This window comes from Palaemon carinicauda, chromosome 35 (genome assembly GCF_036898095.1).
Source record: "Palaemon carinicauda isolate YSFRI2023 chromosome 35, ASM3689809v2, whole genome shotgun sequence".
Taxonomy (NCBI): domain Eukaryota; kingdom Metazoa; phylum Arthropoda; class Malacostraca; order Decapoda; family Palaemonidae; genus Palaemon; species Palaemon carinicauda.
The window spans coordinates 54,528,284-54,538,651 of record NC_090759.1 but is presented as its reverse complement, the minus strand read 5'-3'; the positions used below and the strand labels follow the sequence as shown (position 1 = coordinate 54,538,651).

The 10,368-nt window shown below is 39.9% G+C and overlaps 1 protein-coding gene across 1 annotated transcript in view; it reads left to right on the top strand.

Annotated features, from left to right (window-relative positions):
* Positions 1-8,629: 8,629 nt before the first annotated feature.
* The window catches only part of LOC137627300 (galactoside alpha-(1,2)-fucosyltransferase 1-like), a 24,282-nt gene continuing 22,543 nt past the window's right edge, over positions 8,630-10,368 (top strand). Inside the window, exons 1-3 of the mRNA XM_068358382.1 lie at positions 8,630-8,669; positions 9,529-9,685; positions 9,848-9,990. Of these exons, the coding sequence (XP_068214483.1) occupies positions 8,630-8,669; positions 9,529-9,685; positions 9,848-9,990 (340 nt within the window). The remainder of the gene's footprint in view (positions 8,670-9,528; positions 9,686-9,847; positions 9,991-10,368) is intronic.

Here is a 10,368-nt window from a genome sequence, read left to right as displayed (position 1 = left end):
TTGCTTGTCTGCACCGTAATCATACAGTATGCGTGTGCTATGGTCTTACCCTTATGAAAAAATGTTTTTCTGCAACATAATCATTACAGTAATGTGCTAAGGTCTTATCTTTACAATAAGTGCTTCACTGCACCATAATCATTATGCATGTGCTACTGTCTTATCTTTACGAAAATTGACTTTAAGAACCGCAATCAATACGTGACTAACAAATCAAAACTTGACATTGTAGTTTCTCGAACTCTTTCAAACCTCCATTATTTCTTAATATAAGCTCAATTCATAGATAACTGCCATGAAGAGAGGACATTGTCCCAGAAGGGAATTTAATCTTCCTATAATGGTTAAAATCAAATATATCGGTGATCTAATATAATTCAATCTATTTCAATGCTGTAATCTATTAATGTTACTTGAACTCTTTACAGTACTAATACAAATATGCTTAATAACCAAATTACAATCAATTTACAGACTTGGTAAAGCAAAGTAAAAATCTTATTGAAGTCAATCGATACATTATGGCAAGCCAGCCCTCCAGGTCAAAATAGGTGGGTGTGGGTGGGTGGGTTAGGTTGAGGGGTGTGGGTAAGGCAGGTAGCTATGGTGCATTCAGGTTAGGATAGACGGGTATGATTGGGAGGGTAAGTTATCTTATCCCAAGTGGTTGTTTAAATGCTTACAATTTTAACAAGTGTTCCCTCCTTAACTATCTTAGTCCTACACAGAGATAAGTTTGTAATTTTGTAGAAACAAATACTTTTAAATTTCTCGCCAAACATGAATTTACAATAAGAAAGAAGTGTTGGTTGTTCTGGCATAGAGTACTGGATTTTTTAAAATTGGCATATGGTACTGGATTTTTAAAAATATATATTTTAATAAAATACTTCTGCATATAGATTAAAGTAAACAAAACATTCCAAATCTATTGTTTACCCTTGGAAATATAATAGTAACCTTATGTGTATGCACTACAGTCTTACCTTTATGAAAAATTTTCTGCAGCAGTCGTTACATAATTTTTAGAAAACAAAATCTTGACATTTAGTTGCTTTTTTTTTCTTCTTTTTATTCATTTATTTTTTTTTTTTTAAATTTCCACCCTTTTTTACGAAGTGGTCTTCAGTTCATGGATGACCGTCGTGAAAACAGGACGTTGCGCCCCGTCCCCCCCACCAGAACGGAATTACAGTCTTTCTGTAATTGTTAAAATACATTATGATTTATGATAATTCAACCTATTATAATACAGAACTGTAACCTATTAGTCTTAACTAGATAAGCCTCTTTAGTAGGGCGTCTGCAACAGAGGACCTGCATCTCATATTCAACAACTAAATAAGGGACAATGAGAATTTTTTCTCATATTTACCAATGTTAAGTTGAGGTAAGGTTACGAGGAATAATGAACTCAAATTTGCAGAATGTGCCATTTATTTGGTAAATAACTCATCCAATATTATACAACCAAATAGTGCCAATCCTACGACAATACCACTTCTAAAGGATCTTAAGTTTACTAAAATTGGACAACACTAACCTTTTCAAATACTAAAGGCAGAAAAAGTTTTTGAGCCTATACTCAGTATTAGTAAACTACAACCAATTAGGCTATAACATTAAAAGACCAACTTTTCCTCTTTTAGTTTTGTCTTAGGCAAAGGTCCTATTTCTGATGCTTGGTGTATATGCCTTTCAATTTCAGTAATATTTTAAACTTAAATCATATTTAATACACAGCCTAATGTTAACTTGCCTTTAGGATATTGAATATCTTATCAGTATTAGCCATAAAGTGTTAATTTCTACATGCACACCTGGGTATAATAATATTACAAATACCGAATTTATATCAATCTATTGTACTGTGTAAAAGAATAGTGTCCCCTGAAGGGGAAAAAATAAATGAACAAGCATGAATAAAGGTAACCCACTGAAATTCTAGTACAGTAGTACATGGGAAATCACAAAATCAATAATAATAAACCTGCGGAAAATTTGAGCTCTCCAAAACACAAAGTTTGGGACCATAGGTTTCTTAAGAGACCAATTTGTTGGGTGTATACTTTGGGTCCAATTAAGTTTTAAGTGGGTATTGACAGGTTAAGAATGAGCAATTTGGTTACGTTGGAAGCATGGGGTTAGGTTTAAATCATCTATTTTTGCATGTTTGATGTTACCCCCCCCTAATTCTCAAACTTTCTGGTGTGGTTCATATATCTACTATTAATGCCCTTTTTTTCCCAGCTATAGAACCCAATTTCCCAGTCATGATACAGGTTTGCACTAAACTCAATTGAAAAAAATTCATTAAACAAAATAACTAGCTAGAGGTTCAGTTTATCTCCCTGTCATGAATTTAAAAGTACAGCATATAATGACATTGCTTTTATTTTAAACCCTCAGGAAAGTGTGCCGTTGCTCCAGTACAACTAAATTTTTTAAATAAATTTTTATTGATAGGGTTAAAAGTACAGTGTTGTCTCAAAGGACTTCGCAGAAAAATTGTAGAACAGAGAATCCATTACACTATGATTACCAAAGAAATATTGTCTACCCTAGAGCAGGGTATATATAAGTGCAAAGCGGACAGATGCTAGAACCATTGGGTAGCTCACTCAGGACCTTTACTAGAAGAGCTAGCAGAATGGGATATCACTTAGCATGGGGGCATATAGGAACCACCAAAATCAGCACTAGACATTATGTAATTAACACCATATTGATTAATAACCAGGTCAGGCTAAAAGGAGAAAAGGTCCATGCATTAAGATGATCCGATGTGTGTTGAAAGTAGTCTTTGAACACAGCCCATGGGGTTGGAATAGGGGAGCACTACAATGTGTGGCAAACAGGTTGATCACCAGTGAATACCATGGGGCAAGAGTCCTTTCTACTACGCAAGGGCGTAAGGACCACTCAGACCTTAAAACCTGCTCCTAGTGACCTCTGTGTTAGTATAGTCCTCTTGCCTAGAATACACCTGGCTAACAACAATGACATGGAATTACGCCCAGATGTGCATTTACCTCAACTCATGAGTGTGCACGAGACTGCCTCTCTTGCTTGTGACCATGAGACATTACAATGGTGTTGTTGCTCAACACTACAGAATGCATCCTCTTATGTTCTTTTGAATGCTTCCAGTGCAAGATAGGCTGCTTGCATTTCTAGGATGATACTATCCAGATACACCTCTATGACCAAATCACCTAGGGGTGCACTCCACACAGCCCCTGACGCATAAAACCTGCATGTCCACAGGAGAATTGTGGAGTGGGACTCCCTTGGTGAGGTTTTTACTCTTTCAACTACCAGAAAAGATTCCCTGGTGAGGTTTTACCTTTTCAACTACCAGAAAAGATTTGTCTGAACCTCCTGTCCCACTGGAACAGGACAGAATGAGGATCCTCATTTGCTGAAAAGTGATCCTTCCAAAACCACTGGAGGGATCTCTGATGGAAGTGCCAGTGTGGAACGAGCTTCTCCAGCAAGTTAAGGTGGCCAAGAAGACAATTCCTTGTTCAAAGAAGTTATCGTAAATATTATGGTAATGGTATGGTATATGAAGAAGACAATGTTGATAATATAGCTAGTAGGATGGTCAGGGCACCAGCTACCTATTGAGATACTACCGCTAGAGTGTTATGGGATCCTCTAACTAGACAGACACTACTACATTGGATCCTTCTCTATGGTTACGGTTCAAATTTCCTTTGCCTACACATACGCCGAATACGCTGGCCTATTCTTTACATATTCTCCCCTTTCCTCATACACCTGACAACATTGACATTACCAAACAATTCTTCTTCACCCATGGGGTTAGATACTACACTAATTGTTCAGTGGCTACTGTCTTCTGGGTAAAGGTAGAAGAGACTCTTTAGCTATGGTAAGCAGCTCTTCTAGGAGAAGGACACTCAGAAATCAAACCACTATTCTCTAGTCTAGGGTAGGGCCATAGCCTCTGTACCATGGTCTTCCACTGTCTTGGGTTAGAGTTCTCTTGCTTGAGGGTACACTCAGGCACACTGTTCTATCTAGTTTCTCTTCTTGTTATGGTAAAGTTTTTATGTTTTATTTATTAAATATTTTAATGTTACTATTCTTAAAATATTTTATTATTCCTTATTTCCTTTCCTCACTGGGCTTTTTTCCCTGTTGGGGCCCTGGGCTTATAGCATTCTGCTTTTCCATCTAGGGTTGTAGCTTAGCATTTAATAATAGTAATAATAGGATTATACAGTAGCCAGTATTTCTGCAGTATAGTACATACTGCAGTTAGAAAACTTTAGTACTGTATATTATATACAGTAGTATGTTTTCCAGCATATTCTGTGTCCCCTTTCACAGTCCATTGTTGAGACCGCTATATAATGTTGAAGTGAAGTATTCCCTCAATATCACGACGAGCCATAGGTCATCAAAACGTAATATCTTTACCCTGCAATATCAATATTCCAATTTGTGGGAAGGTTAGTGCCAGTATACACTAACTTCATCTTTAGAATTAAGAGCTCTTCCACCCTAGCTTTCCCTAATAAGGATATTTTAAATACTAATATTGAGGGAGGTCACAGCAATTGCCTGGACAGGAGACATAAGTGTCAACCTATTTTCTTTCTAGCTTACTATCCTAAGCTATAATGATAATAGGAAGTGCTAATTTAGTGTATGAATTTAATTTATCAGTGTGATAAATTACCCCCACTCATTTCACCTTTTTCTTTCTTTACAGGAGGAGGCCGAGGTGAAGTGTGAGGTGATGTACTGTAACCACAAGAGTAAGAACTTTAGTGGTCACACCATGTGCAGGTCTCATGCCCCTGCTCCATCGCAGCTGAAACCTTGAGATATTGGGATCCCAAGAATTGCAACATCTGCTCGGCCTTGATGACTGAGGGTTTCGGTGATCCCAAGATGACTGAGTCGAGGGATACTGCGAGGGAAACTCTTCGGAAGTGGGTACGAAAGTTCCAAAAGAACTCTCCGGGACCGTACCTACCAAGCGACATGATCAGGAGCCTGCTGTTCCTTAAGGCAACAGCTGATGCCGTCGTACCTCAAGCACGACCCGGACCTCCCTGCACACAACTTGCAATAGAGGCAGACATCAACGAGGCTCTACAAGGAATGGACATCCATCAGGAGAGGATGTCAGAAGTGTTCTCGGACACCGAAAAGGGTCTCCTTCAAGAGGACCCTGAAGCAGAGGTGGCCCAACCACCTGGAGAGGAAGAAGATAAGAGTCGACAGAAGCGGAGGACCCTCTTCTGTCTGTGTCGGCATTTCAGCCCTAGCAAATGATCGCAGTCTTCATGAGGTCGGCTTACAACCCCACCAACACCTCGCAGGTAGCCTGTATCTACTGTACAGTATGGAATTTAGTATACAGTACAATATGGCAAGTACACCATTAGTTCTTTTTCAATACTGTACGTATGAATATTTACCTTAATAAAAAAGGTACAACACCAATATCCATACGTATGAAGTTCTATGCAGTAACATCTCTTGATGCAAAACTCAATCCTCAAGGCTTAGTTAAACAGCTGTGTTCATCAAACTATCAATTACACAAAAACCATTATAACGAGTAATATGTACAAATGACCTGAAAATAAAATTTTGGCCATTTAGTTAAAAATACTATTAATGGATAACTCTCCCCTTCTCCCAATATATTATGAGCGGTATTTACAAGTTCCATGACATAACTTGCTAAATAACATCCCAAGAGGAGGGACAGTCTGCAAGGTATAAAAGGATAAGCTGTGCAGACACAATTGCATGGCAAGATGTATCTATGTGGACGAGTCATCTGTGCTGTAAAGAAAACTTAAAACTGGTTGAAAAAACATTTACTGTAAATTCCATATGTGAAGTATTAATTCAATACAGTAATGCTTCTAGATATGAAATCAATTGGTTCCGGAGTGACTTTCGTGTCGTGATTTTTTTCCTATATCGAGTTACATTTTACAAGCAAATCACCTAATTTGTTCCAGGACCTACAAAAACACAACATTAAATTTTAAAGATATGACCATAGTGAAATACAGTCAAATACAATTGAATTATTCAATATTCTTAATCTAACAGTTAATACCTGTAAACGTAGTAGTTATTAGAACAATTCAAAAACGTAAAATACAATACACAGTACAATACTGTACACATACGAAATACAGTACAGCATGTAGGCCTACTGTACTCTTTTTATATTTCCCCTTACTATAGAAAGGGAAGTTTTCTATCATGCATAAACAACCTGTTTTCTTCAACTGGCGTATGTTTCTAACTTCCAACTATTTTATAGTAATGAAATTAATATTCAATGGTGATTCATCAATAAATAAGCTACATGTTTTATTACTTGTACAGTATGTTTAAGCTATTTAATTGTAATAAAAGCTAGACTATTTTAGTATGTACATGAACTTTGTAGAATTGAACTTTAATTGTTCCGTAAATGAAAGAAAAACATTGCTAATGTTTTGATGTGTAGTAGCATAGTGCATGCATACACACAATACAACACAGTACTGTTCATGGTTTCAGTTTAAATATGTAATTATAAAATGTTAAATAAAAAATCATGGCATTACATAGAAATGTCACAATCTTATTTACTGAAATGAAGAGAGAAAAAAAAAATCTCAAATGTTTGATATGGGTAGCAGCATAGTGTTTAAACAAAATAAATTTTTGGGCTCGAGCCATGACGTCCTGATGGAAGGTTCCTTTAGTAGCTTCCCAAGGGTATATGTGACTACAGTGATATTCCCAGAGAATCAAACCAAAGGTTTCACAGAATTCTAACTTCTGGCGTGAGTACCCTTAAGATTTACTCTCAAGGATATCGTATATAATCAGGGGAAGTTTTCTTGACACGCCACATGGCAATCTGCACCCCGAATAGCCTTTACGCTTGGAGGGGGATACGTGGCAGAATTAGAAGGGTAGCCGCATCAGAGGTTACCCTGGTTCCCCTACTACTATCGTATCAAAACTGCGCCAATTCCCTCCGGCGGTCATTCCTTAATTTGTAGCGCCTCGCTACGCTGGTGTTCCCTGTTGATCTGACATTTTCGATCAATTTCTAAGGATCTCTATGCTTTCTACAGCTTCTTTCATGCATCTAGAAAGTTGAGTATTCATTCTTTACAATACTGTATGTATTAGTTCCAGCCTCACAATGAAATTAGTGTATTTATTGTGATTGGATCTACACCGATCAGCGGTGTCGCCATGGGCGCTGTTGTCCATTGGGCTTGTGTTATTTAGTTAGCAGAACGACATTCCCGGTTTAAATAGCATTAATTGTTATAATGAAAGCTATTTAGGCATTTTATATTTTAAAGATTTATATGCATAATTTTCCCTTTTTCTGTGTTGATCGTATGTCGGAGTTTCGGTGATTTTAGGTAACCGAGATCTCGCCTTGCCTAGGTAACCCACCCTAGACAACATATACTTTCGACATTACCCCGGTTACCCTTGTTTATCGGTTATCATTCATTGGAGATTGATATCTCCTGGAATTGTTATAGCTACAACTCTAATGCGTCTGCCTTGAATTTCGAATTCAGGCATGATTAGCCTAGAATTTTGTCTCATCCCTTAACAGCAGACAGCAAGTTTTGGGATTCGTTCAGAACCTCAGAGTATTTATCCTTATGTCGGCAGGGTGAATTGCATTCCCCTGCTGGCCAAGCTGCCGGCCTAGGAGCCTAGCCCTCCCTAGGCTACACCTAAAGTGGTTGCATGATGCCGCCACCTTCTCCCTGTGGTCTACTAGACTAGTCCTATGCTCGCAGACCCTAGGCTGTAGAGTAGTATACTCAAGTGGCCTAGGATGGCGCCGCCATTGGAACTCTGTTTCTCCCTTGTTGAGAGGAAACAGCATGGCTGCCATCCCCTAACTGTATTAGCACCTCCTAAGCTGGAGAATAGAAGATTCTCCTGCCGCTTGGGGTTGTGCCGATACTGAAACAGTTTCTTCAAGGTGTGTAGGTCCGGCAACATTGCTGGCCCCTTCCATACCTCGTATAGAACCCTATTCCCCCCCCCCACCCCCCCCCCGTTCTTTTACGATGGCCAGGCCATTGTCCTTCCTGAGCCGGCGTCCTGCAACCCTACCATTGCCGGTGGGTTGCCGGAGCCGGCCAGACCCCCTCTCCTCAGCCGACGGCTGTCGGCGACTGACGGCTTCCAGCGGTCATGACGGCTGTGGGTGGGAGGTCCCTTCTGTCACCAAGGTTCTCCAGTTCTCCCTTGAACTGCTGGCCACAACTTACTGTTGTCGGCGTGTTGCTCTGGCCGGCAGTAGACCGGCACAGATAGGTACTGACTCAGTCGGCAGAATGCCGACTGTACTAGTGCTGCCGGAGGCTGGCCTGCAGTGGTCAGCTGGCAATAGTTCTGTGGCTAGATGGAAGCCTGAATGTTACATTCTCCCATTCCATTTGAACCTTCTTTTCGGAGAAAGGCAGTAAAATTAGACTTTTACATCCTTAATTACTGTATACATACACAGTAATAGATAGCCTTCACTCCATGCTTTCTCTCTCTCTTAGCTAGCATGCTAGATGTTCCGGCAAGAGCTAGCTAATCCGGCAACATGCCGGCTGAACAACAGTATAGGTCTATACAGGTAGTCAGTATATTTGCAGTATAGTATATATGGCAGGTGGAAAGCATCTATATATTATACTAGTAGTTATTTCCAACATATCTTGGGTATCCCTGCCCAGGTATTTGCTGAACCCAATACTATATTGATAGAATATTTTGTCCATATTCTGATATGAAATCAGTTTCCATTTACCCTACAATATTAAATTTTGTAAAGGGCTGGTGGTGCGTCACCACTAACCTTTAAAGGGGAAAGCCCTCATCCCCGAGTTTCCCTGATCAGGAAACTCCCTGATTTAATATTGTAAGGGAGGCCACAGCAAATAGATTGGGTGGGATACACAAATATATGTCTTATCTTTCCTAATCCAGTTGGCTGGCAGATGGAGCAGCACACAGGCTTTACTACATTAGATATAATTATACAGTAGCCATTAATTTGCAGTATAGTATATACTGCAAATAGAAAACTATAGTATGATTATACAGTAGTTACTTCTACATATCTTGGGTACCCTTGTGCAAGCTTCTGCTGGTACCGCTCCTATATCGAAAGAATGGTATTCCTTCGATACTCTGATTGTGAAATCAGTCCTCCTTACCTCACAGTGTTAAGTATAAGGGGGGACAGTGCCTTGTACACTTCTCTAGAACTAGGTGTTCGACCCCCTTTTTACCTGGAATTCCCCAGTTGGAGGAATCTCCTTATATTAATACTGAGGGGAGGTAACAGCATTGGCTTGCAGGGGATACACAGGGATGTGTCTCCCACTACCCCTTTATAGCTTCCTGTCCTAAGCTATTTTGTCAAAAGATGACTTTTGCAAATTGTCTATCAGTGTGATAATCAAATTAATATTCATTTCTGTTCTCCTTTCCTTACAGGAGGAACACCAGATGATGCATCGCAGTCTTCTGCAGGAATAAGAGCGACTATTTTCACGGACGTAATACATGCAGGTTTCATGCCCCCAGCAATATTATTTCCGAATCCCCAACCCCTTCTGAGACCTGTAGGTAGGCCGGACCTTCTTGTCCAAAGGTCTCGAAAATCCCAAGTTAATAGAATCTAGGGATACAGCTCGTAACAACTTACGCAATTGGGTGTGAGGTTTCTAAAATCTCTCCGAAACCATACCTACCAATATTACAGCTTCGTAAATGTACGACATCCTGTCCGTTATTCCTCCTTTCTCCACTCCAGTTCGAGGGGAGGAGGTGGGGAAGGGGGTCACCACACAGTCAATGGCTGGGTGGGTATGCCTTCAGTCAGCAGCCCGCTAACAACCGGCGGACCTGCCGACAGCCCGAGGGGTCGGCGACGATTCAACGTGCTGCTGGCTATGCGTATAGTTTTCACCACTACCCAGTCATATTGAATGCTGGCTAGGATGGTGTGCCTTCTGTCGGCTACCCGCTGACGACCGATGAATCACTGACATGCCGGAGAACTGCTAGCCATATCGGTACTGAGGTACTGTACCAGTTGACTTATCCTCAAGTACTAGCCTTGACGGTAGTATTCCAGTTGTATAGGTGCATACAATACCCTGTATATCTGTAGTATAGGACCATATCACAGAAATCTTTGGTACATAACCATACAATAGAATACTTTTACCAATACTCTGTGCTTCTAAGCACAATCTCTTGCTGAGACCTACCTCTTTTCTAACCGACTCATCAGTCTCTTTGATTCTCATTATTAATTCCCTGGATGTAGGC